Raw genomic sequence first — 27,808 nt, forward strand, 5'->3', positions numbered from 1 at the left:
TTGTGTTTCCCTCATTTTGGCTGTTGACTGTGCGTTGACAAGCCCCCCCCCCCAACCTTCTCACGTCCGTCCATCTCGCTCACTCTGCACCATTGTCCCTCGTTTTAGCTGGCTTTTTGTCCCACCGTCACATGGACTTTAAGGTAGTTAAGCAGACGCAGTCATCCAGAGCGATTTTACTGTGTCCATACTGGTCTGCTCAACTCGGGAACCCCTCTTCCCTTCCACCCATAGTCCATGCACATCTGCCACTTATATCATGCATTCATGCCACTTTTACATTGCACTACGTTTGTATAGTTGTGTTGTTATTATTATTGATGTTTGTTTTTGTATGGTGTTATAACTGATTGCTTGTGTTATCTTTTTTCTTTTAATTATAATTACTGTTACTTTTTAACTTTTAACTGTACTGTCGGGAGTAGGAAAACCAAGCATTTCCTTGCCGTGACTTGTTATTGCAAATGACGAAAAAAAACGTTTTGAACTTTGGTCCCACGTGGGAATCAAAACCTCTACGATCCATTGAGCTACAGTTGTTGTAACGCATTGGTGCACTTTACGGTAAATACACTTTACGGTAAGGAACTGAATTGCAGCATTGCTTTTATATGTGTGTTGATCCGTCCTTGACCGAGACAATTAACCCTGCTGTAATTGCTTATTTAACTCACTCTGGATTAGGGCGCCCTGCTAAATGACTAAAATGTACAAATGCAAGAAAATCTGAACTCAAACATTTTCCTAGCAATGGAGATTACCACCTATGGATGTGCTCGTACCAAGCCTACCAGACCCTCCTCAGCTGCTGGTCTGTCTGGCTTCTCAGTAGGAGATTATAACCCAGAGCCTCTCATCCATATATTATCACAACATCTCTCGGTTCGCGTGATTTACTCACACAACCTGCAAATACATGGTCTGGCTAACCAGGTATATATACAGGGCTGTGTAGCACTGAAAGGCAGGAAAAACATGGATTAAGTAATCACCCTGGATTACTTTTAATTGGGATTACAGTTACATTCTTTAAAACAGCTGGGGTTTCCTCCAATTAATTTAGAAGAAAATCTATTTAAAGACTTTTGTCATGATTGCGGTCGTCTAGCACACCACCAAGACTTCCCACATGCTTTCAGAGATTCCATTGTCCTGCTGATCGCCCATTAATAATGGTTGATTGCTTCTTTTGTATTCAAACTGTTTGAATGAAGGGCATGCTTTCAAAACATTTCCACCTAGCCCAGCGGTGAAACGGTCACCTGGACTCTATCAACTTCCAGCTTGTGGTTTTGTGGTAGTTTCCTTTTATCTGGAAAAATTCTGTCTTGAAAGCATCCATTACTCATGGCAACTATTTTCTGTTCCTGCTCTTCAACTTTCCTTTGCAAGCCATCGATAACCACATTCACACATCACAAGCATAGTCAACCTCTCCCTCACCAAATGTATTGTCCCCTCCTGCTACAAAGCTGCTGCTGTCTCCTCCATCCTAAAGAAACCTGGACTAAACAACACCATCCTTAACAATTTCCGCCCCATCTCCAACCTCCCCTTCCTGGATTAAACTCTTGAAAGAATTGTTGTCTCACAGCTCCAAGTCTCCCTCCTCAAAAACAGTCTGTATGAGCCTCTTCAGTCTGGTTTCGGGCCAATCCATAGTACAGAAACTGCACTCCTCAAAGTCATCAATGACCTTCTCCTTTCTGCTGATGCTGGTTCCCTCAACATCCTGATTCTCCTGGACCTGAGTGCTGCTTTGACACAGTTAACCACAAGATTCTGTTCGCCAGGCTCGAGGGGCTGGGTGTTGAGGGAACTGCACTGGCCTGGCTCTATTCCTATCTCACTAACCAAACCCCTTTCATCTCAGTCAAAGGCCTAAACTCAGACTCAGCTACAGTCACTCAAGGTGTCCCCCAGGGCTCAGTACTTGGTCCCCTAAACTTCATTATCTACATCCTTCCCCTTGGACAAATCCTCTGCCACTTCAACCTAAATTTCCACTGCTATGCTGATGATACACAAATATATCTAGCCACCAAGTCTCTCACCAACCCACCTCTGACCCATATTGAATCCTGTCTGACTGCAATAAAAGCATGGATGAAGGACAACTTCCTCGAACTAAACAGTGACAAAACAGAACTTCTACTCATTGGAACCAAATCCACCCTCACCAAAACTGGCACCTTCAGTCTCAGCATCGATGATGTTTCTCCATCCCCCGACGCACGTAACCTTAGCGTTATTCTGGACTCCACACTCTGCTTTGATCAGCATGTCAAACAGACTGTAAAATCTTCATTCTTCCATCTTCGCAACATCTCTAAACTCAGACCTTCCCTCTCCCGTCCTGCTGCTGAAACCCTAATACATGCATTCATAACCTCCCGTCTTGACTACTACATCTCCCAACTCACCGGCATCAAATCTACATCCCTCCATAAGTTACAAATGGTTCAAAACTCAGCAGCCAGACTACTCACTCACACCAAGTCCCGGCAGCATATCACCCCTATCCTCTGTGAGTTACACTGGCTTCCTATCTCCCAACGCATCAACTACAAGATCCTCCTACTGACATATAAAGCCCTAAACAATATCGCCCCTGCCTTCCTCTCTGACCTTCTTCTTCCATATCCACCAACACACACACTCCGTTCCAGTACTGCAGGCCACCTCATAATCCCCAAGTCCAAGCTCAAAGGCTTTGGTGACAGGGCATTCACAAAGGTTGCTCCTCATCTCTGGAACTCTCTCCCTGAAACCATCCGTGACTCTGAGACTATCCCCATCTTCCAGCAATGCCTCAAGACTCATCTGTTCAAAATCGCCTACCCATAGCCTTGCCAAATCCCACACTCTCAATCTTTGTTGTGATCTCATAGTATTTATTTTGTTTCTGTTTGTTTTCTGTTCCATGTCACTTTGGAATAGCGTCTTTAGGTCCCTGTAAAGCGCTATATAAATATAATGTATTATTATTATTATTATTTAGTTGGGAAACCTGAGGTAAAAAGCAATCCCTTAATATTAAAGAATGTAGGACTATCTTTAGCCTAATCACATTGGTGGGGTGCTGTAGTTTAGGGATGTTTGGGTTTCCACTTGTGGGGGCTGGGGGCGGCATGAAGACCTTTTACACAATTTCACGAAAGTTACATGACAGAAGATATTAGCAGCATTGTTTTCTTTATACCACATGTACAACCCTAAACTGAGATAACTAAAAAGAATCAAATCCTGGACCGGCCCAAACAGCGGTCCAGGCCGATGAAGACACACAATATAGTACAATACTTCTGTGAAGATAAAGGCCTCTGCTATGCACCAGTGATTGACGATGCACTCGTGCCAATATTGTCAGCTCGTCTAAAATAAACAGCGCTCCTCAGGGTGTAGGCTGGCTCGCTGTGTGCTTCTGCAGATTAGTCTTCCTCCGTTAGTCAACTTACAGGAGTCTTTAGAGCACGACGAGACAAGGCAACCGAATCAAACATCCGCGCTACCAGTGGTGCTAACCCAATTTCCGCTGCCCTGTGTGAGGGCACTGTTGGTATCGTGTTGGTATCAAGATACACCGCTGCAGTCAGGGATTTGTGTCTGTAGAGTGAGGCAGTGACAAAAAAAAAAACTGCTAACCTAAGAAATGCTCTCTGACATAATATTTTGAATGCTAATGCGCGCCTGTTCTGACGACAGCAAAGCTCTCCATGTGTGTTAGGAGTGTGAGTAATCTGAAAGAATCTGACAAAGCTTACATTAGATGCTGTCGTTGGGTTCCGTTCCTTCGGGGACAGCCTGCACGACCGACACTTTATATTCCAATGGTTTTCATCCACTCTCCAATCTCCTTGGCCCCGCAGGCATCTTGGCTCTTAGGGGGGCATTGCGACTGTGGGTGCCACTCAGCCCTACTCACCCACCCGTGGCGAAGAACATGCTGTATTCAGATGCTCTTATCAACCCCTCAGCCAACACTTACCGGTGCTGTTCAAGCATGTCTCACGCGGCAGGACAGGAATCCTGCAGCAACAGGGCATTTTGATTCGTTTAAATCGAGCTTTACATTATGGACGTACACCGGGGACACAGACTGTTTAAGAAGCCTTTTTATGACCTGCAAGAGAGAACATGAACTTCTTTCTTTTGTGCAGAATTATTCCTGAACTATAGGATGATCAAATTAAAAATGTGCAACAATATTCTTACCCCTCACTCCTGTCAACTAACCACTAAGCAGCATGAACAGATAATTTCCCATCTTACTCAACTTAGCCTGGGTGCCAGTAGGTTAATCCAACCTTGCACTCCTTGTATGACAGTACAGAGGTGGAATGTCAGCAAAACCAGCAAGTGTCCAGGCTAAGTGACAGAAAAATGCTGCCCATGTGTTGACACGGTAGCCTGATTTAGAGTGCGTAGAAAATGTTTAGAGTTTTTTCAAAATGTCTGTCTTGTTACAGAAGTAAAAGGTTTTCACTCGTTTTGCCTTTACTCGATGCACTTTTCCCGGTGTGGTCAGAGGTGGAACATGACCAGGGCAATTCCTGGCGCTGTTCACTCTGTGCACCTGCTGCTTGTTACCCTTTTATGGTTAATTTGACCTCTTTCTCACCGGTCGCCTTTCACATCCGTCCACCGGCTCCCCGTCCGATCCCCTTGCAGATGCTGGATCTTAAATCGGTCACCTATGGCACAAATTCACACGCACACTTTGTTTTGTGTACTTCGATGTTTAACATTTGTAGTCGTGACTTCAGAAACAGCATGTCGAACGGAGAGATCCGCATTTCCTGTCTCCGCAGGAGGATTTCCAAACTTTGGCGAACCGGGTCGAATAACGATCCCACACCCGTGCCTTGTATGCATCTCATCCGCCGCTGCTTGTCGCAACCCTCTGCAGCGGACCTTGCACGCTCACAGCATACTCACCCAGATTTGGACTACCCATAATTGCCTGTTGAGATGATGGATAGCATACTGTTCCATACATGACTCTTTGAATTGTTTTTGAATGTTTTTTTTTTGTTTTTGTGCTTGTTTTAGGCTTTTAGAACACCACTTAAAGTCAGTGCCTCTCCTCTCCGCTCTCTCACCCCTCAGAACGGGCCCATGAGCAGGGATTAGAGTGGGCCCGGAGCTGGTGATCCAAATGAATGCTAAATTTTTGTGAATTCCCGCTACAACGATATCCGCTGAAAATCTTATCAGCTCATCAACAGATATTGTGAAGCGTTCTTGAAGAAAACAAACCTTATCTTGTTCCATTCTTTTCACCATCATGTAGTATGAGACATATGCGGTTGAAGTTTAGGCTGAATAAAAAGGGCCTGTGAAAGCACGTGTGGAATATTTGAAACAGAATTGCCGAGTGTCAGCTGCTGAAATGGACCTTTAACAGCAGCTGAAATTGGCCTTTGCATTTTCTAAAAAATGCGATTGCCTGGAAAAATACACTTTGGAAAAGCAAATAAATACTGCTGAAAGAAAATGCTACTATCTGTCCATCACTAGGATCAGGGGTGAAAGTAAGGTAAAAGTAAAATGTGATCCTTTCAAGTGATTAAAACAATGGCAAAAGAACAATTGGCAATCCCTCCATTATTTAACATTAGTGCATGTCAGCACTAACGTTAAATCCTCTAAATTGTGTAAATCCTCTAAATTGGGTTTCATGGTTCCGTGAGATCTTGAGACAGAGCACATATGGAGCCCCAATAGAGCATGCACAGAGGACGCAGAGCACGCTCCGAGGATACAATATATGCACAGAGGACACAGAGCATTAAAAGAGGTCACATACAGGTCACATACAGGTCACATACAGGACACATAGAGGACACATAGAGGACACATAGAGGTCACATAGAGGTCACATAGAGGACACACAGAGGACACACAGAGGACACATAGAGGACACAGGGCATGCCCAGAGGTCACATAGAGGACACAGAGCATGCACAGAGAACACATCTGCAGTTAGTGTTAAGACGTTTTAGTTTCTAAAAATGTAACTTTCTTGTCATTTTGTCTATCAATGTCCTTATACTTGCTTTAAACACTCAAAGTACTATCCTTCCCACCCTAAACCACCCTGGACTAGTTAGTACTATTCCCCAACCTTAATCACCTTGGACTAGCTAGTACTATTCCCCCACCCTAAACCACCCTGTACTAGTTAGTACTATTTAGGTCTTGTTCGGTTAGCAAGGACGTGGATGAGACAATTCGTGTTATTGTTAGAGGCAGGATTCTACACAATGTCCCTTTAAATCTGTGAAATTCTTTCCCCACTAGGCCACCAAAGCTAAGCCAAAAGCCCTGTTTCAATAGTCTTGGGAGACTTTCTGTTGGCACAAGCTCATGGTCATGCCTCAACCCTATTCAACAGCTTAGTCACAGGACGTGTGGGTGCTCCTGGGAAGTTCTTTTGTACTTGTATCCTTGCTGACCTGGAGCCTCAAGGCCATTTGTTACCATTTGTTTTCATCAAATCTTCTCAACAGTCATTTGTTATGTTATAAAATCAAGTGCATGTGCAGCAGGCCTGCCCCCCTCCCCTAAATGTTTAACAAATGTTTACCTGCCAAATCCTAATACACCCCATGAAAAGAAATAGCACTGTAATGGCCTAAGCGGTGTTGTGCGGCTTTTACGGTCATTGTGAAATGTTTGTGTGTTCTTTACGGCCCTGCACGATCCTTAAGTCCAGACAAGTGGTTGCCATTGCCCCGTTTGTGTTCTGACTCTATTGCCCCGTGTGTGTTCTGACTCTGTTGCCCCGTGTGTGTTCTGACTCCATTGCCCCGTGTGTGTTCTGACTCTTTTGCCCCGTGTGTGTTCTGACTCTATTGCCCCGTGTGTTCTGACTCTGTTGCCCCTTGTGTGTTCTGACTCTGTTGCCCCGTGTGTGTTCTGACTCTGTTGCCCCGTGTGTGTTCTGACTCTGTCGCCCCGTGTGTGTTCTGACTCTGTTGCCCCGTGTGTGTTCTGACTCTGTTGCCCTGTGTGTGTTCTGACTCTGTCCTAAGCAATAGGTTTGGATTCATGCCCGGAACCGCAACCCCCCCTCAACGGTATCAAAGTGGGCGAGCGCTTCACCGTGGGCGATATGGTTTCCTTTCAGTGCAACCAAGGCTACTCCCTGCAGGTGAGCAGCCACACACACACACACACACAGTTGGGAAGAAAATCTGAAATATCACTCCGCTACCATCCTGGAAGGCAGACTGTGTCTGATGTAAATACCCCAGTAATGATATACAGATCCAGGGAATATACTAAGGTTTCAGTTTGTGTTGCAAGATAAAAAATAAATAAATAGATAAAACATGTACTTTCTTTGTTATACACACACACATTTTAAACTGTAGGAAACACTCAAATGCATGTTTTCACTTTACACAGCTCAATACTGGTACCTTATTCAATGTGCTGGAGTACCTGAGTGGTTTGGGGCAACCAGGAGCCCTGTCTTACAAAAGGAACAACATTTGTAACACATCTGTTTAGTGTATAATCAACTAAATGAAAATAACATGATAAAAATGGTGTTTCTGTCTGTCTCTCTGTGCGTTGAATAGAGAACATTTGCATGTAGTCAAGACAAAATGTTGCTTGTGAAGTCTTTTGGTGAAAGGCGGTTAGTGAAACCAGGCAACAGTAAAAATTTTGCCCACCCGTTTTAATGTGCCAGCAGGTCAGATACAATCAGTGTAATTTCGCAAGCGCCAGATCTCTATAACAGAACAAAAATTCACCAAATGTTATACCAAATTGTGCCAGTGTGTCCAATGTTTTTTAGCAGGACTCATATCCCTTAGCATTAGTGCCAGATTTCATCAGCTTGAGTCACATACAGTGGGGAGAACAAGTATTTGATACACTGCCGATTTTGCAGGTTTTCAAACTTACAAAGCATGTAGAAGTCTGTAATTTTTATCATAGGTACTCTTCAACTGTGAGTGACGGAATCTAAAAATAAAATCCAGAAAATTACATTTAAGTAATTAATTTGCATTTTATTGCATGACATAAGTATTTGATACATCAGAAAAGCAGAACTTAATATTTGGTACAGAAACCTTTGTTTGCAATTACAGAGATCATATATTTCCTGTAGTTCTTGACCAGGTTTGCACACACTGCAGCAGGGATTTTGGCCCACTCCTCCATACAGACCTTCTCCAGATCCTTCAGGTTTCGGGGCTGTCGCTGGGCAATACGGACTTTCAGCTCCCTCCAAAGATTTTCTATTGGGTTCAGGTCTGGAGACTGGTTAGGCCTCTCCAGGACCTTGAGATGCTTCTTACGGAGCCACTCCTTAGTTGCCCTGTCTTTGTGTTTTGGGTCGTTGTCATGGTGGAAGCCCCAGCCACGACCCATCTTCAGTGCTCTTACTGAGGGAAGGATGTTGTTGGCCAAGATCTCATGATACATGGCCCCATCCATCCTCCCCTCAATACGGTGCAGTCGTCCTGTCCCCTTTGCAGAAAAGCATCCCCAAAGAATGATGTTTCCACCTCCATGCTTCACGGTTGGGATGGTGTTCTTGGGGTTGTACTCATCCTTCTTCCTCCAAACACGGCGAGTGGAGTTTAGACCATAAAGCTCTATTTTTGTCTCATCAGACCACATGACCTTCTCCCATTCCTCCTCTGGACCATCCAGATGGTCATTGGCAAACTTCAGACGGGCCTGGACATGCGCTGGCTTGAGCAGGGGGAGCTTGCGTGCGCAGCAGGATTTTAATCCATGACGGCGTGGTGTGTTACTATTGGTTTTCTTTGAGATCGTGGTCCCAGCTCTCTTCAGGTCATTGAGCAGGTCCTGCTGTGTAGTTCTGGGCTGATCCCTCACCTTCCTCATGATCATTGATGCCCCACGAGGTGAGATCTTGCATGGAGCCCCAGACCGTCATCTTGAACTTCTTGCATTTTCTAATAATTGCGCCAACACTTATTGCCTTCTCACCAAGCTGCTTGCCTATTGTCCTGTAGCCCATCCCAGCCTTGTGCAGGTCTACAATTTTATCCCTGATGTTTTTACAAAGCTCTCTGATCTTGGCCATTGTGGAGAGGTTGGAGTCTGTTTGATTGAGTGTGTGGACAGGTGTCTTTTATACAGGTAACGAGTTTAAACAGGTGCAGTTAATACAGGTAATGAGTGGAGAACCGGAGGGCTTTTTAAAGAAAAACTAACAGGTCTGTGAGAGCTGGAATTCTTACTGATTGGTAGGTGATCAAATACTTATGACATGCAATAAAATGCAAATTAATTATTAAAAAAATCATACAATGTGATTTCCTGGATTTTTGTTTTAGATTCCGTCTCTCGCAGTTGAAGTGTACCTATGATACAGACCTCTACATGCTTTGTAAGTAGGAAAACCTGCAAAATCGGCAGTGTATCAAGTACTTGTTCTCCCCACTGTAGATTTAGAGGTATAAGAATCTGCCAGTTATAGCGCCACCTTTTGGTCGACATGTTTGTTCTTGCACATGTTGAGGGCAGACTGTTTGCACAGTGCTCACCAAATATTATAATAATCTTGAATAATCTTGAATGATTTATGCATTTGTATGTGAGAACATGCTTACTTGAAAACTTGGTGGTTAAAAGAACATGGATTTTGTCTTAGGTATAGATGAAAATATTGTGTTGAGCCGTCTCTGTCCGTGGCGTCGCCATGTAAGGTTTCGTGCAGATGAGTCATTCAGAGCCAGAGGAGCAGGGTTGTTTTGTTTTCCACAAAATTATTATTTATTTTTTTTACAGATATTTTTTCAGGCACTGTTTTATTCGACAGGTAGGTGGTGAAAGTCAGAAGAAAATAGAAGATAACTTTCTGGTGAAAAAGTTGGATTCAAACCCACGCCGCACTGAATGCCGTGACCCAAACTGCCGGAACACCCCAAGGCCACGATAATCACCAAATTCTAAATGGAGAAAAATTCATTGTAGGCATTGTGTTCCTTAGTCAGATTAGTTTCTAATGACATGACGTAAGGACAGCTGGGGTGAGGGCCGCCGCATTGCGAGGTTGGCATTTTCAGTCCATGGTTATTGTGCAAGCATCTGGCCAATCTGTTTTATTTTGACAACACAAGCTATCAAAGAAGATGTACAAATGTACATAAAACCATACATATGGGATTGTTTCATTTCAGACGTTTCAAAGAGGATACATAAATGCCCTGTGTAACTCGTACAGTATGCCCCTGAAGTCACATCGTTTGCAAAATAACTATTTTTCCCTTATGCGTATAAGCATGGCATCCTTTAGCAGTTTAATTTGCCACCCAGAGGCCCACGGAAAGATATAAGCTTCTACTACTACTAACTACACATCTGTTGTTTTATTTAATGGCTACATTTTAACTCTCTGAAAAAATAAGACGTTTACACCAGGCTGGTTTTAAATGAGCATAAACATATTCTCTTTTCAGATAGTTAATAGCTGATACAGAAATTGAAATGTATCTGTTGTGTCCTTTAGTACTAAAGGCCACAGTTCAGCCTCTGAATATCATCGAGATGAAGCCAAGACGTCACCATATTCTTCGGGAGTTGTGTTTTTCTCAGCATTTGTTTTAAGCTTGTTTTTAACCTAAGGCCTCACATAAAAGCATTGTTAAATGTGGAACACTGCCTTTAACCAGGCCCCTTCTTAATTTATTTAATAAGTAATAAAGATTATTATAGGCAGGCAATCCTTTACGCTCCGTTTTCTTTTACAAAGGGCTTGGTTTACCCTCACATCCTCCTTTAACTCCAACCCTTTAAAGAATCTCTTCATAGACTGTTGAAGAAGTGCGCTGTGACAGTATTGGTGGACTTAGCTGCCAGCAAATCTATGGATAGCATAAATTGTCCCTGTCAAACAGGGAGGACTACTTTATTTCTCAAACAAGAAGAAATAGGCACCAACAAAGCCCTCTTGTTGTTAGCTAAGTCAATAGTTGAAATGAATTAGGCCAACTCTTAGCTTCAACACCATCAGCTTTCCACCTCCGTGTGAATGTGTCACAGCTGCTGCTTCATATTTCAGCGCTACAAAGCTGTCCACAGCTTGTCTCCTAGACTGACTCTGCTAATGAATTGTTGAAATGTAACTTCTGCATAATTAAGGAGGGCTAACTTTCTTCTCGGGACATTACTTTTTGATAATTTTGCATCGGGGTAAGAGATTATAAAAAAAATAATAATCATGAATCTAAAGGGAAAGAAAGGCGGGGTAAAAATGTGTTGCTGGGCTGCTAAATATAAAGTAGGTCTATAGATGGAATGACTGGAAGTAAAATGTTAACCATGATGAGAAGTGACTGGTTGCAGGAATATATAGACGCTTAATAAAGGTTAACAAACATTATGAAACGTAACCTTAATAATTGGATATACTGGTGCATCTAAAAAAAATAGAATGTCGTGGATTTTCTTCTCCGTAATTCTCATCAAAAAGTGACACCGTCATAATGTATATTCCAGATTCATTACACTTAAAATGAAAAATGTCAAGCTTTTTTTCTTTCAGTCTTGGTGATTGCGGCTTACAGCTCATGGAAATCAAAAATCTTAGAAATGTATTAATATTAGAAAGAAAAATGTATAATACAGAAATGAGAAGAGCTCTAATCAGGTAATTAACTCAAAACACCTGCAAAGGTTTCCTAAGGATGTTAATTTATGCACTCAATACTTGGTCGGGGCTCCTTTTGCAAGAATTACTGCATCAATGCGTTGTGGCATGGAGGCAATCAGCCTGTGGCACTGCTGAGGTGTTATGGAAGTCCAGGTGGCTTTGATAGCGGCCTTCAGCTCGTCTGTGTTATTGGGTCTTGTGTTATTGGGTCATTTTCCTCTTGACAATACCCCATAGATTCTCTATGGGGCTCAGGTCAGGCGAGTTGGCTGGCCAATCAAGCACAGTAATACCATGGGCAGAAAACCAGTTGCCAGTCGTTTTGGCCCTGTGGCAGGTGCCAAGTCCTGCTGGTTCAGGAATGGCTTGACACTAGGAATGCGACACTTGTATCCCATTTCCTGGACACGTCTGTGCGTGGTGGCTCTTGATGCACTGACTCCAGCCTCAGTCCACTGAAGCTCCCCCAAGTTCTTGAATCGGCTTTGCTTGACAATCCTCTCAAGGCTGCGGTGATCTCTTTTGCTGTTAAACCTTTTCCTCCCACACCTTTCCCTTCCAGTTAACCATGAACATGCTTTGGTAAAGCACTCTGTGAATAGCCAGCCCTTTCAGCAATGACCTTCTGTGGCTTTCCCTCCTCATGGAGCGTGTCTATGAGTGTCTTCTGGATGACTGTCAAGTCAGCAGTCTTCCCCATGATTGTGGTTGTGTGTACTGAAACAGACTGAGAGATTGAAGGCTCAGGGAGCTCTATTAGAGCTCTTCTCAGGTCAAATTTTCTGTATTGTAAAGTTTTTATTCTAATATTTTGAGATACTGGATTTTTGATTTCCATGAGCTGTAAGCTGTAATCATCAAGACTGAAACAGAAAAGGCATGAAATGTTTCACTTTCTGTGTAATAAATGTAGAATATGTGAAGGTGTCACATTTTGATTTGAATTACAGAAAAAAAGTAACTTTTCCACGATATTAATTTTTTTTGATGTACCTGTAGGGCTACGGAATTGGCATTTCTTGTTGATATTTACAGCTTCTGTCTTAAAAATAATCTTATTATGATATATATATATATATGATAGGTATACTCTGCTCTAATAACCTTTCTCTGTTCTAATAACCTCTTTCTGCTCTAATTACTTCTCTGCTTTAGTAACCTCTTTCTGCGCTAACAACCTCTCTTCTTTAAACTCTCCCTACTTTAACCTCTCTCTGCTCGAATAACCTCTCTCTGCTCTAATAACCTCTCTGTGCTCTAATAACCTCTCTCTGCTCGAATAACCTCTCGCTGCTCTAATAACCTCTCGCTGTACTCTAATAACCTGTCGCTGCTCTAATAACCTCTCGCTGCTCTAATAACTACTCGCTGTACTAATAATCTACCTCTGCTCTAACCTCTCTCTGCTCCAACTTCTCTCTGCTCTAATAACCTCTTTGCCTTTGTCCAGTGTTCTGTATAGGGGGCAGAATTTGCCGGTAGCATTGTTATAACACATTTCTATTCACCATGTTTGAATGACAGAGATGCCTCCTGGCATCTGACATTAGCTTCCTTTTTCCCCCGTTCACAGATAATTACTAACACATTTAATTCTCTTGGAGATAATTACTTTGATCATGACAATATTTCACGACCCTCGTGAAGCTACCCGTTTGTAACTACTTGCTATCGGTGAACAATGGGAGGATCAAGCAGGCAGCCCACAGATTCTGTTGAATTTGAAAATCCCTGACAGTTATTCCAATACCCAGAGTAACTGGATGGTTGCAGGTCATGATGGAGAAAGGATGTTTAGACCAGGGCTGTCTCATCTTCTCATGGCATCTTTGTTTATTCGTGTACTGTCCTGGTACTACAACAGCTCTATAATGTAACAACTTTCCTGTTCCGTCCTGATAAAAAAAATAACTCTGCCCAGTCTGTTGCTCATTTTTGCACCTTAATTAGAAGTTACTTCCTCCATTTAGCTGCATGTTTCTGACTGAAGGACGCCTTTGCTCCATGCACATTCCTCTGTTTGCAAATTTCCATAGCAACGGCTCCGGTCTGGGCTGCTCTTAAAACGAGAGCAAGAGACAAAAGGAGGAGAGAGAGCTGTTGGTTTGCTTATTTTCATCGCCCATCAAATAAAGACAATATTATTTGTAGACAAAAGAAGTTACTGTCGCTAGGAGGTGACGGTCGAAAAAACATTCAACGCAAAATATCATTCTAAAACTGCTTGTAACACAATAACAACTGTACTGCCCATTCCTGTGGAATGGCCTCATACTGTCCTGAACTTGTTGATCGTATTGCAACAGATACCTTGGGAGAGAAGATCACTGTAGATTATAGTACATCAGTTACCTCAACAGAGAAGTTTACAGTAGATCATGTTAAATCAGTTACCTCAAGGGAGAAGCTCACAGACTATACATCAGTTACCTCAACAGAGAAGTTTACAGTAGATCATGTTAAATCAGTTACCTCAGGGGAGAAGCTCACAGACTATACATCAGTTACCTCAACAGAGAAGTTTACAGTAGATCATGTTAAATCAGTTACCTCAGGGGAGAGGCTCACAGACTATACATCAGTTACCTCAACAGAGAAGTTTACAGTAGATCATGTTAAATCAGTTACCTCAGGGGAGAAGCTCACTGACTATACATCAGTTACCTCAACAGAGTTCACAGTAGATCATATACATCTGTAGTGCATTATTAAGGAAATGGAGTGGAATTTAGAAACCTTGTTATTCTACAGCAGAGTCCTTGAGAATGATTACAGTGAAAGTGTACTTCAATGCAACTTTCTACGTACTATTGTTCTACGTACTATTGCGCCGCACAGCGTGCAGATGTCATTTCCGCTGTGTGAAGTCAACAAATCCAGAAGTTTGATATTTCTTCACTTTAGGTTTTCTTTTTTTTCTGCATCCCAGATGGCACTGCAAGTATTGCTCTAGATATGGAAATAGTATTGCTCTAGATATAGAATAGTATTGCTCTAGATGTGGAATAGGGGGTGATTTGGGACGCAGATGTGCACCCACACACAGTATAATGCTGAATTGTTTGTTTTGTTGGTGTTGTTCCCTGCAGGGTAATGAGTACATAACATGCATGCCAGGCCCCGTCAGACGATGGAATCACCCTGTGCCTCTGTGCTTAGGTAATGTATGCCTTCTGTAATGTGATCATTCTATGCGCGTCGGAAGTACAGTAATGCATTAATTCTGTACAAGTCTAATGTATTCAATCGCTGCATGTCTGTTATTGTACTACAGTAAGGTAGATAATAACAAGTGCATTATAATAATGCACCAAATGAACAATCAATGAGTGAATGCCCCCAGTTCATTGTATGTTGTGTGTATAAATGTGTCTTGAATGTAGACGACTTTCCATTGAAAACTGCATGGCGGCAAGAGTATGTAAAGTCTGCGCAGTTCTCATAATTGATATCCCCGTTGAGCCAGTTTTAACCGCTCGATGGCTGGTTATGGCTGATTTGCAGGGAGGATTTCCAGGATTAGGCAGTGCTGTCTCCACAGCCCACAGTGGGCTAAAGTGGCCCAGCGCTGTTGTGGTACCACCGTGCTAGCTTCATTACAGTTCACTGTTGCAACAAATCCACAGGCTTATCAACATCATGACGGAAATACCTTTGTCTGCCTCATTTCCTCCTGTGTGTCTATCATGGCTTTGCACTGCGTGTACCTGTTCACCATGGTCACGGAGGCCCTAAATTAGCTCCATATGGTGTTCTTTTGGGAGGAAATGACATGGCTCACTATGCAATGCTGCATGTCATCTGCCTTCGTCCTGACCGGTCAGGAGCCTCAGCACTGAGAACACAATTAAAACCGCACTGATTGGTCAGGAGCCTCAGCACTGGAAACACAATTAAAAGCGCACTGATTGGTCAGGAGCCTCAGCACTGGAAACACAATTAAAACCACACTAATAGTTCAGGATCCTCAGCACTGGAAACACAGTTAAACCCCCACTGACTGGTCAGAGGCCTCAGCACTGGAAACACAGTTAAACCCCCACTGATTGGTCAGAGGCCTCAGCACTGAGAACAAAGTGAAAACCCCACTAATTAGTCAGGAGCTTTTGCACTGACAACACCGTTAAAACCACACTAATTGGTCAGGAGCATCAGCACTGAAAACAAAGTTAAAACCACATTGACTGGTCGAGAGCCTCTGCATTGAGAACACAGTTGAAATCCCCACCGATGAGAAGCATGAAGATGGACACACACACAGGCATTCACTGACACAGATGGATGCACACAGAAGAACGCTTGCTCGCGCACAAACACACATGTGCACAAGCACGCACATTGACAATCCCTTCCCCGGCACTTCGCACATAAAATATCTGTCAGAAGGGAACGAGACTGTAGGTTGAATAATTTTACCTCAGCAGCCTCTAATTGCATTACACAAAATTATTTACATAAAGACTGGTGTGCGCGTGGAGTGTTTGCATGTGTGAGTGCATTAGTGGCTGTCTGTGTGTGTTTGTGTGTGAGAGAGAGAAAAAGAAAGCGGGAGTGTGCATGTGAGTGCTGGTTTGATTGCATCACGCAGTGATATTAGCATAGGAGAAAAGTATATGCCAGTGTATGTAAAAATATGTTAAAAGAGGGAATTCATGATTTCAATTATGCCCTTAATCTACCTCCCCAGAGTAAAATGAAGTGGTTATACCACTTTTAGGTATGTGCGTCCCTTTCAAATGAATTTAGAGGTGATCTTGCCAGCCAAGGCTAACTAGCTTTAGACCAAAGACTGGAAGTCTAAAAGAGCAGCTTGTATGCCAGCAAGGGTTTGAAAGCAGCTTCCTTCAAATTGCATGCAGAGATTTAAAAATGTTATCCACATGTTCATCTGACTCTGGGGAAATAGATGAAGGGCCTAATTGACAAAATCCTGAACTATCCCTTTAAGCTTCACAGCGGTAGCAGCCTTTAGTGTGTGTCTGTGTCTGTCTGTGTGTGTGTGTGTCTGTGTCTGTCTGTGTGTGTGTGTGTGTGTGTGTGTGTCTGTGTGCCAGTCCGCAGAGAGGCAGTTAGCAATCAGGGAAGTGTGACGTTTCTTGCTGGGAGCTGCATTGATCTGACTGACTGCCGGCCAATCCCTTTCATGCTATTTAAAACACACTTTTCGGTTTGTTTCCATGTCAAAAGGCACCTGTCATGTAAAATACAAATGTGTACGGTTCCTTAACGTTGACGTGTAACGTTCGACATTTAATGTGCGCCCTCCCAGTCGGACACACGCGCACACACACACACAGAGACATGCTTTCTCCCCATGTCTCACTCCGTGTGTGTGTGTCTCTCGGTAACACGTGTGTGCGCGTGTGTGTTCACAGCTCAGTGTGGTGGCTCCATGGCAGGCTACAGTGGGGTGATCCTGAGCCCCGGCTTCCCAGGGAACTACCCCAGCAGTCAGGACTGCACCTGGGTGGTCCAGCTACCCATCGGCTTCGGTCTGTCCATGTCGTTCCTCTGTTGTTGTTGTTGTTGTTGTTGTTGTTGTTGTTGTCGTTGTCGTCATCAAGGTAAAAAAAAAAACTTTGACGTTAACAACACTGCCCTCTTTACGTTCCCTTGGTCTTCCTCCTTACCTGCCATCCTCCCTACCTGCCGCCCTCCCTGGTGTTTTTCCATCCCAGGCATCCACCTGCAGTTTCTTAACTTCTCCACTGAAGCTGTGCATGACTACTTGGAGGTTCGGAGCGGCAGTCTGGAGACAGGCTCAGTGATCGATAGGTTCAGTGGTTCGGCGGTGCCCGGCTCTCTGTTCAGTACCACCCACGAGACCAGCTTCTTCTTCCACAGTGACTACTCCCAGAACAAACCTGGCTTCCACATCGTCTATGAGGGTAAGGATAATAGAAGCAAAAATTAAAAGCATGATGTTGGTTGATCGGTACCAAGGAGCTTTAAACCGCTTAACCAAGGATTCAGTTGAATCACTTCTGTTCACGGGGAGTCTATGGCAGACAGACAGACATAGTCTTAGAAGTGTTTTCCACTATGGACAGGGACCTTGTGGGGTTTAAGGCACCACACCCCCGTGTTGAGGCACCACCTCAGCCTGGGTTTTATCCCAGTGTGTCTCATAGCCTGTCTGGATGGTGAGGCCCAAATTGACATATTGGCCCTTAATAGCCCCGGTGTAGCGTTAGAAGTTGGACTTTATTGCCCAACTAAGTTCATAGGCGGATCACATCACCCAGCGCTGGGCGAAGGTGGACCACCTGACAGGTGAATCCTTGCCCATGTCTTCTGGTCCCATTCCTTTAGAACTCTCTACGGCTCTTTGGTTCCATTTTATTCAACAATATCATCTACAGTGGATTTTTCTCTGTAACCACTAACATGGAAATCTACTAACTATTCCCTTTCTGTTTCCTGTTGACATTTAGCCTACGAACTACAAACTATTCCCTTTCTGTTTCCTGTTGACATTTAGCCTACAAACTACGAACTATTCCCTTTCTGTTTCCTGTTGACATTTAGCCTACGAACTACGAACTATTCCCTTTCTGTTTCCTGTTGACATTTAGCCTACGAACTACGAACTATTCCCTTTCTGTTTCCTGTTGACATTTAGCCTACAAACTACTCCCTTTCTGTTTCCTGTTGACATTTAGCCTACGAACTACAAACTATTCCCTTTCTGTTTCCTGTTGACATTTAGCTTACAAACTACGAACTATTCCCTTTCTGTTTCCTGTTGACATTTAGCCTACGAACTACGAACTATTCCCTTTCTGTTTCCTGTTGACATTTAGCCTACGAACTACGAACTATTCCCTTTCTGTTTCCTGTTGACATTTAGCCTACGAACTACAAACTATTCCCTTTCTGTTTCCTGTTGACATTTAGCGTACGAGCTGCAGCGGTGCCCTGACCCGAGGCCGTTCCGTAACGGCGTGGTGATAGGCGGAGACTTCGGCGTGGGCCTGACTATCTCATTTGAATGCCTACCTGGGTACTCCCTGATCGGAGAGGCGTCCCTCACCTGCCTGCACGGAATAAGTAGGAACTGGAACTACCCCATACCACGGTGTGAAGGTGACTGTTCACTTTGAATCTTCTTGAATTCTTTGTCTTCAGTATCGGTGTAGAATGGCGTTGTCTTTGGTGATTTCAGAGGAAAGAGGAGTAGCAGGTGTATTCGGGCTCACCTGTCGCCCCTTTGTAGAAGACTGTATTCAGTGAATGTTTGGCGTTTTATCATTTTACATTTTTATCATCTTGAAAATTATATTTTTCAGCATTATTTTAAGGTGTAGTTCAATGTCAGGCTTCATACCCACTGTTGAGCGATTATAATGGCAGGTTTCATTGTTGTCAGTATCACGGCATGAAGTTCCTGCCTGTGTCTGAAATCTCATGAAGCCTGTTGGGTTCTGGTCCAAAGTAGTGCACTACACAGAGAATAGGGTGTGGTTTGGGACTCAACCCAGGTCAAAGAAATCAATATTAGCACCTGGGGTTTATCACGGCAGTTACTCGCACGCTTACAGGCAATAACAAAATAATTCTTGGTTATGGTTGGTCACTTACAGTCACCTTCTTTTTCTTTTAATCTTCTGTGATATATCAGAAGACATGCTGGCGTTTTTATTCGTCTCTCTCTCTCTTTGTCTTTCTTTCTGTCTCTCTCTTTCTTTGTGTCTCTCTATGTTGCTCAATTTAGATTTTTATGTACAGGGATTAATTGGCATGTTGTTGTTTTTTTTATTGTCAAAGCAAGTGGAATATTATCGAGATATAATTAATTGCAGGACTTTTAAAAATTAGGTTTGATATTCTGATTAAACATAAATCATTTTCAAAAGGATGAAGGACTTTCAATGTCTCTAATGTGGTTATTTGTCTGGCAAGATGTTACTAAATGCCCCTGTATTTTTAACGAATTCTATCAGCTGTTTACTTAGCCTGTCTTCTGTTGAGAATAAGGTTTAACAATGGCGGCCTCTCTTGTTAGCGAAGCTCTTTTAACCTTATTGATTCTTAGTCAAGCCAAATTCCTAAATTATTGTTACTGTTGAACTATGATTCGGTTCGGTTTAACTTGTTTTCCCGGGGATCTGAAGGGTCCGTTTGGGTTTATGAACAGAATGCCAGAACCAGCTGGCTCAGGAGTGTCTTCTCTAAATGAATCTCTCAGTGGATGAGGGCTTTGTTATGGACGGTTTTGATAATTAGTAGGTATAGTCAGAAATTCTGCTCTGCATGCATTATTTATTTTTGGCTTTGTGTACCCTGTGGAAACTCATACAGAATTCTGTGTGGAGTCTCAATTGGGTACTTGCCACATTTTATTAAATGATTGGATGTTAATGGGTTCAGTAACTGATTGGAATATTGTAAACCGGATTCTAAATGGGATGTTGAGTTTTCTGTTGCATACGGGACAAGGTTCTGACAGAATCTCTTTCTCTCCAACTCTCCTTCTCTCCTGGTCTTTTTGTGCCCCCACCCCCACCCCTCCCACAAATCCAGCATTGTGTGGAGGTAATGTCACGTCTATGAACGGGACCATCTACTCTCCTGGACACCCCGCAGAGTACCCCAACTTCCAGGACTGTTTTTGGAGCGTGAGGGCCCCCCCAGGGAATGGCATCTGCATCAACTTCACCGTCCTCAACACTGAACCAATATATGACTACATCACTGTCTGGTGAGTGCAGCATCAACTCATCCAGAATCAGTCCACCCTAATCCCTATGAGCCCAGGTCGGAAGCAGTTCACTTTGTAGTCGACGGGATGGAATTTGGGACAAAACCTATATGTTTCTGAAGCGGTACCGTAATTAGCCTGACAACGTCCGCGGCGTATTCCGGTAAACATGTTTGTCAGTAACGGCAAGGACATTGAAAAAAACAACACATATACAGTTTTGAGTGAGACTGGACTTTTCAGAGGCACAGTTTTTTGGCATGTTTATGTTTGTCACAGAAGTGTTTTCCCAAAGTGGATGCTTCTTGTAAATTCCTTGTTCTATCGGTAAGCCTGAGGCATAGCTGAAAGTGCCTCCTGGGGAATCTAGAGAGAGAAACCCCTGAGGTTGGTTTCCCGTCTGGCTGCGGTGGTGTTGTTGCCGATGGTGCAGCCAAGGCGTTCTAATGTTCTACTGTTCGGTTTTAGAATCAAACGGAGTGTGAACCTCATCTCCCAAGATATTAACTACATTCCGCATTCCATTCCCTCCATGTGGCTGATCCTCCTAAGAATGAAACTTATTTTTGCCTTCAGAAAAGGAAGCGCGATGGCAGTTAGTGTGGCAGTGTGGCAGCTTGGAGAAATGCACAATCGATGCGTTACTGTTAAAGCACAGTGAGTCTCGTCTTGTCAGCTAGGGAGTGCAGTTTTACCACCGAATTGGACAGAGCCCCGGTGTCCTTCACTCAAAAAATGTGTTTGGTGATCAGTGCGTGGGAGCTGGAGAGAAGAGAACACATTAAAAAAGCCATTTCTACATACTGCATGTTACAGCCTGCCTCCCAAACGGGACCATATTCCTTATATGGTGCACTACAATCCACCAGGTTCCATAAGGCTCGGGTCAAAAGTAATCCACAGTGTAGGGAATGTGATTCTATTCAGGACACGGACTTTGTCAGAAATACAAAAGCCCACACTATGCTGGCGTTGGCACTAATGTGTTTCCTCTGCGTTGAGCACAGCATTGCAGCTTCTGAAGCAACAAGCTATTAAGGGGAGGTCCGGAGGGGAAAATTGCTTATCATTGGAAAATCGTTAGTGCTGCCTGCTGTTGACCTTCCTGGTAACACTTTATTTGAAGGGCTGTGCATAAGAGTGACAGGACACTGTCGGGATACTGTCATAACCATGACTTGACACATGAGGGAATCATTTTGAACGTTTATGAATGTTTTTTTATGAAAGGTTGACATTGTTTGGGATGTCTTTGTTATGTCAACTTGACATTAACTGAGACAACATAAACATGGGCCTAATTATCAAACTTGAAGAAACTATTTAGCCAGTATTCTCTGCCATAAAAGGACATTTGCTGATCCTGATACTGGTGCTCATACTCAGCATATTGAGCATGCATGGCAGAAATAAAAATTGGAAATATGGAGTCATAAAGGTAATCGCACTCCTGAGTCACTGAACATTCACCTCAAAATGATAGTGGCACCATTGGTTAGCCATACACCATTATAATGACTTTTCCATGATGTGAAGTCAAGTTAATATCAAAGTCTTTTGCAGGACCATAGTTTGTACTGTAATTTTGTTATTGTTGATGCAGGACATCCGTTCATGTAACTCGTGGTTTGCATGAACAATAAGGCTAAGTCAGTGGCTCCCAACCTTTTTCAGTTACTGTACCCCCAAAAAGAATTTGCACTGCTTACAGTACCCCTGAAGTACCCCCTCATTTCACTAGTAAGTCTATGGTGTCATCAGTGTTTTCAAGTACCCCCTGTGGAAAGGCCTAGTACCCCTGGTTGGGAACCACTGGGCTAAGTAATATACATTATTCAAGAGATAATATGCATAATGCAATTTGTTAATATGATTACAGTGCGGTAACCATTATTAAAAGTTAGACTGGTTACTTGGGTCTGCACATAGGTGTGACACATACAAAATGTATGGTCGCATTTGGGGTTGATACAGAATTTTGAAGGACTCTTATTTTGAAGGACACTTACTACGGGTGGCCTATAGGGGGCAGTTTGACGTGGTCGTGTTGCGTTGGGACTGTTAACGATCAAAATTCCTGCGCGTTGTCGTAACGCTTCAAGGAAAAGCCATGTCTTTCTCATCATTTATCCTGTTTTCCTGGTCGGTAAAGTACAAAGGTACACTGGACCTTTCGATACAGTTTGATAACTTGCCTGTTAAAGTGTATGTAGAGGGTTGGGTCATTTGTTAAACTATCACTATCTACCCTACTTTATAAATAATGTTTTCAATGTGATTATATTATGATTAGTTTATATTACTTAGGCTAATGTTCATGCAAACAACTAGGTACTGTACATGAATGATGTCCTGTATCAACCTTAACAAATTACAGTGCTGTGTTCTTGCAAAAAACGACAAGTTTATGTCCTGTGTAAACAATAAACAAATGCCACTACACTCTATTAATGGTTTACAAATGCATTAACAAACAAAGTAAGGGTTGCCATTGTTAGCCGTTGGTTCCACTGTACTTGAGGTTAAGAAATGTATTCATGACACTGTTATGAATGCATTTGACAGTGTTACAACACGTCATGACATCTTTATATCAAGTCCAAATTGTGGACTGGAAGGCCCTGCAACGGGTGGTGGAAACTGCCCAGCACATCACTGGTACCCAGCTCCCGGCCATTGTAGACCTCCAGCACAAGCTGGGACCCTTCACATCCATACCACAAACTGTTTGCTGTTCAATTACAATAAAGTTGAATCTAATCTAATGTTGTCGTGGTTAATGTCAAGTTGTCATAACAAAGACATTGACAGGATATTTTGTCTTAGTTCATAATGATTCTGACGTGTCGTGTCATGGCTATGACAGTATCATGATAATGTCATGTCACGCTTATGCACACCCCTTCAAATAAAGTGTTACCACCATTCTTTAGCTGTGGTTTACAAAACGGAAACGTATGAGTTACCGTTACAGCTCGTTATAGCTAGCGTAGGAACGTGCAACCTGGAACGGCTCAGATCTTCTTTGTCTATGTCATATTTTTCTTTTGTTTATTTCATACGCCTGTACGTGCTAGTTGTATGTGTGCTAGCTGTGATGAGTGGCCCCAAAAGGCTATGTAGGTAGTCACGATTGTGGATGACCAAGACCTTACCGGCCCTCTCCTTTCCATGTAGGTTTGGTGCACTACCTAGGTTATAGGGCCCCACTTGGGACACAGCTGAATACTACTCCAAGAACAGTAGTGGTGGATGTTCATTCCTCATTGTTCATTTCTTTGCTTTCTCTCAGCTTGATGCATGCTGGGTTGAGGGCCCCTAAATTGCTTTCTGGCACTTAGTGATGACCCGCAATTACCCAAAATCAGATGACTTATAACCGCAGAAGTACTGTGTTTGATGAATTGTGTTCATGCGCAGAAGACTGATTGCAAAATGCTCACAGATTACACAGTAGCTGCACTCTTGCTCCTCTGAAGCCTGGTTGGGGTGAGGGAGAGCCGCAAAGCATTTTAGGAACCAAAGTCACGTCTAGTTTTTGCTCCGACCTATAGGGACGCAGTCTTGGCCCAGCACAGTGGCCGACTCGGTTAGCTTCATGCTCAGAAGATTGACCGTCAAAACATCCATTTTCACTATTTCTCTCGCTGCTGAGGGACCAGATTGTCCCGAGGACACTAATTAACTAAAACCTTCCGTTGAGTCCCTAGAAAACGGAAACATCAGTTTTCATAGGGATATATATTTTACCTTCTTTCCTTCCCATATTCCTCCTTTTCTTCCTTCCTGGTATAGGGATGGCCCGGAGCAAGGCTCTCCCCAGATTGGTCAGTTCAGTGGGAACACCCCACAGGAGGCAGTCTACACAACAGCCAATCACATCCTTATCAAGTTCCACAGTGATTTCAGTACCAGTGGCTTCTTTGTACTTAGTTACCATGGTGAGTGGCTTTTAAAGTTTGTACTTCGTTGACATGGTGAGTGCCTTCTAAAGTTTTAACTCAGTTACCATGGTGAATGGCTTTTAAAGTTTGTACCTAGTTGCCATGGTGAGTGGAAATGCCATCCTCTGAGTGCTTCTCCTATATTTAAATAGAACTCTAGAATGGATATTGGTAATAGAATGTTAAGACTGTTGTATTTTCATTACATTACTCTGACATGACCCAAATGCTTTCATGAAGTCCAGCTTTTGACCAGAGGGATGTAAGGCTCTGGTTCAAACAGTTACTCAAAATAGAGTACCTCCCATAAAGTAATCAATGGATTTGTTACATAGCAATTTATTTTATTCTGGCACAGTTTCTCTTTATTTTAACAAAAAGTATTGCGTATCTGCTTCCAAGCCTTTATCAAAAGGTGCAGTATATATGCATGCTGTATGTATTATGTATAAGCATATAGAGATCTACAGCTGGAACATTATGACATGTAGATAGCCCAGCGTAGGTCCCCCTTACTAAAGTCACACCGTAGCAACTCACATTGCACAGCCAATCATATTGAAGGACACGGCTATGCATGAAATATTTCATACAACAGTACATACAGTTGATCAATAATAAGATCAATAACCAGATTATCAGTACATGTTAAGACATGAGTCTCTGATCCATATTCTATACAATGGGAACATCAATACAGTAATTAGAATAATCCACATTTACTTAATGTAGATAAAATAATAGAAATCCTGGGGGAATCGTCATTGAGACAATGGGGGGGGGGGGGGGGGGGGGTTAAGGGAATATATCTACATTTGCCTCTGAGCAATAGAGAAATCTGTGCTCTTACCTCAATTCCTGGCTTCATATTTGCTTACATTTCTAATCAATATTACAGAACGTCAGGGTCAAAGGTCCAACTCTTCTGACATTCTGGATGCACACATTAATCCAAAGTCTTCTTTTGATAGTTTAGTAGTGGTTCATCCTACACCTCAGTTTTTTTGGGATAATTGTGGCTCTGGTGTTCATAATCACACCAAACCACTAACAACCTTATAAATGCAATGGGGTAGATGATTACAATGGTGATTACAGGGAATGGCCACAGAAATGTATCTAAGTTCACCATGTTTTTTCCATTTTACCATTGTTTAGTGTTGTTGTTTGTTTCCTGTCACAGCTTACCAACTGAGAGTGTGCCAGTCTCCTCCAGCTGTTCCCAATGCCGACATCCTGACCGAAGATGACAAGTTTGAAATCGGTTAGTCACATTTAGATCTGTAATTACTGTTACACAGTATATTCTTTTTTAATTATTATACGTCTTCGTTTGGTTGTCCGGTTTGTTGAGGGTTTATTTCGGAAATTAATTAACTGAATGTACTGAGTTATTTATGTAATACGCTTTCACTCAATTAAATACATGAATAGGATTAACATAAGAGTGGTTACTTTTCTCTGGCAAAGGTACCAAGTTCCCCTACATGTGGGAAAAATCCTCACCAAAGTCCCTCGCCAAGTATTGGGCTCCGACCTGGGTGCAAAAGTTATAGGACCTTTTCATGTGTTGTTAGCCCGTGCTTGATTGAGGTGGCCTGGTGTAGCAGAGATAAGAACTCTGGCTGGCTCGGGATGTTTCCAGTGGAGCCTTGAGCGTGTGCTTTTAACAGGGCTAAAACGGTCAGAACTTATTGAGGAGGCCGTATCGGCGTGGGTGTTTCTGTGCGCGCGTGTATGCCAGTGTGCACACACAGGGGCAGGTCTTTGCCGTCCGCTGTCACTGCGGTATGGCCACTCTGATGCCGACGAAGGTCCTGTTCGCAGGCTGATGGATTGTGGCCTACATAAGTGACGGAAAAGCCCCTCTCCTAGGGCAGGGTGCCAGTAATCTGGAGTCATTCTTCAGCCTAAATTATATTCCTCAAATAGAATATTTAAAGTGTGTTTGTGTTTTTCCTCACGCGTGGCTGTTCTGGTTCCTCCCCAGGGGACATCATCTGGTACCAGTGCCTGCCAGGGTTCACCCTGCTTGGCTCGGAGATCCTGACGTGCCGGCTGGGGGAGAGGCTCCAGGTGGACGCCCCTCCACCTGTCTGCCAAGGTTAGAGTTCTAACACATCGATGGAGCCCCCGCCCAGCACCCTATTCCCTTAGTAGCACACTTCTGATGACTCTGTGCCAACGGCGGTGTGTACTGTACAATAGGGAACAGATTGCAAATTGGAACACGCCCTTCTTTCGATTCTCTCCCTGTCCTGGGCTGTAGTGCAGAGAGGTCCAATTATGGAAATATCGACTAGGATGCCACAATATATTATTGTTTTACCTGTTACATTAGTCAGGTTCTGTCTGTTGATTTACTCTGCGTCCGTTCCTGTACAGTGGAAAATACTGAGCTGTCTGCTGACATAATCTGTCACGGTTTAATCTGTTCTTCGATATATGCTGAAATGTTTTGCTGCCCTTTTTGCCTGAGCATTTCACATTTGTTGGCAATGCTAACCTTTTATTGTGCTATATTTCCTACTCACTAAAGTGCCTGGAGGGGGCTATTGACAGAATAAAAATATGTTAAACTTTTAGTCATTATTTTCAACATGCTTCCTTCCAAGAGAGCTGAGAGAGTGTGGGGGGGTGGGGGGGTGGGGAGGAGAGATCTGATGATGTATAAGCATCATTTTACCATAAAAATGTAGCTGTCTTTCTCTTCCATTTGGGATTAATATTATTTGATAGATTGCTAGCAGGGGACAAGGCTAGCACAGTGAGTGTGTATCTAGAGGACCTGAGGCCATGGACCTTTTTCTGGCAAAAATGTAATTGTTTCAGCTGTAATTTCCACAGCTCCGTCATGCCGGATTCATTCCTTTCTTTTTCTCTTTCATCCTTCTTTCCTCAATATCTTCTGTTACCTCTGTCCTCTCCTCCCTCTGCTCTGCTCCCAACTCCCTTGCTCCTTCACCCTCCTTTTCACTTCCTCTCCTCTACTTCCATCCCCGTCTCTCCCTCTCCCAACTCGTCCCCGTCTCTCCCATTCCCAACTCGTCCCCGTCTCTCCCTCTCCCAACTCGTCCCCGTCTCTCCCTCTCCCAACTCGTCCCCGTCTCTCCCTCTCCCAACTCGTCCCCGTCTCTCCCTCTCCCAACTCGTCCCCTTCTCTCCCTCTCCCAACTCGTCCCCGTCTCTCCCTCTCCCAACTCGTCCCCGTCTCTCCCTCTCCCAACTCGTCCCCGTCTCTCCCTCTCCCAACTCGTCCCCGTCTCTCCCTCCTCCCCTCTACTGGTGTCTCTCACACTCTATAGTACAATGTCCGGCCAACGAGGTCCGCTTCGACTCCACCGGGGTGATCCTGAGCCCAGGCTACCCGGACAGCTACCCCAACCTCCAGACCTGCTCCTGGCTCATCAACGTGGAGAAGGGCTACAACATCACCCTCCACTTCCAACTCTTCCAGACAGAGAAGGAGTTTGACATCCTGGAAATATTTGACGGTGGGATTTGTCAACCGTGATC

At 43.5% G+C, this 27,808-nt stretch overlaps 1 protein-coding gene across 1 annotated transcript in view; it reads left to right on the top strand.

Annotated features, from left to right (window-relative positions):
• The window catches only part of LOC105023500 (CUB and sushi domain-containing protein 3), a 254,024-nt gene that overhangs the window by 158,951 nt on the left and 67,265 nt on the right, over positions 1–27,808 (top strand). The window contains exons 39-48 of the mRNA XM_034286761.1: positions 7,038–7,156; positions 14,737–14,806; positions 17,023–17,139; positions 17,326–17,535; positions 18,545–18,733; positions 20,171–20,348; positions 24,144–24,289; positions 25,476–25,556; positions 26,283–26,396; positions 27,598–27,786. Of these exons, the coding sequence (XP_034142652.1) occupies positions 7,038–7,156; positions 14,737–14,806; positions 17,023–17,139; positions 17,326–17,535; positions 18,545–18,733; positions 20,171–20,348; positions 24,144–24,289; positions 25,476–25,556; positions 26,283–26,396; positions 27,598–27,786 (1,413 nt within the window). The remainder of the gene's footprint in view (positions 1–7,037; positions 7,157–14,736; positions 14,807–17,022; positions 17,140–17,325; positions 17,536–18,544; positions 18,734–20,170; positions 20,349–24,143; positions 24,290–25,475; positions 25,557–26,282; positions 26,397–27,597; positions 27,787–27,808) is intronic.

This window comes from Esox lucius, chromosome 16, assembly GCF_011004845.1.
Source record: "Esox lucius isolate fEsoLuc1 chromosome 16, fEsoLuc1.pri, whole genome shotgun sequence".
Taxonomy (NCBI): domain Eukaryota; kingdom Metazoa; phylum Chordata; class Actinopteri; order Esociformes; family Esocidae; genus Esox; species Esox lucius.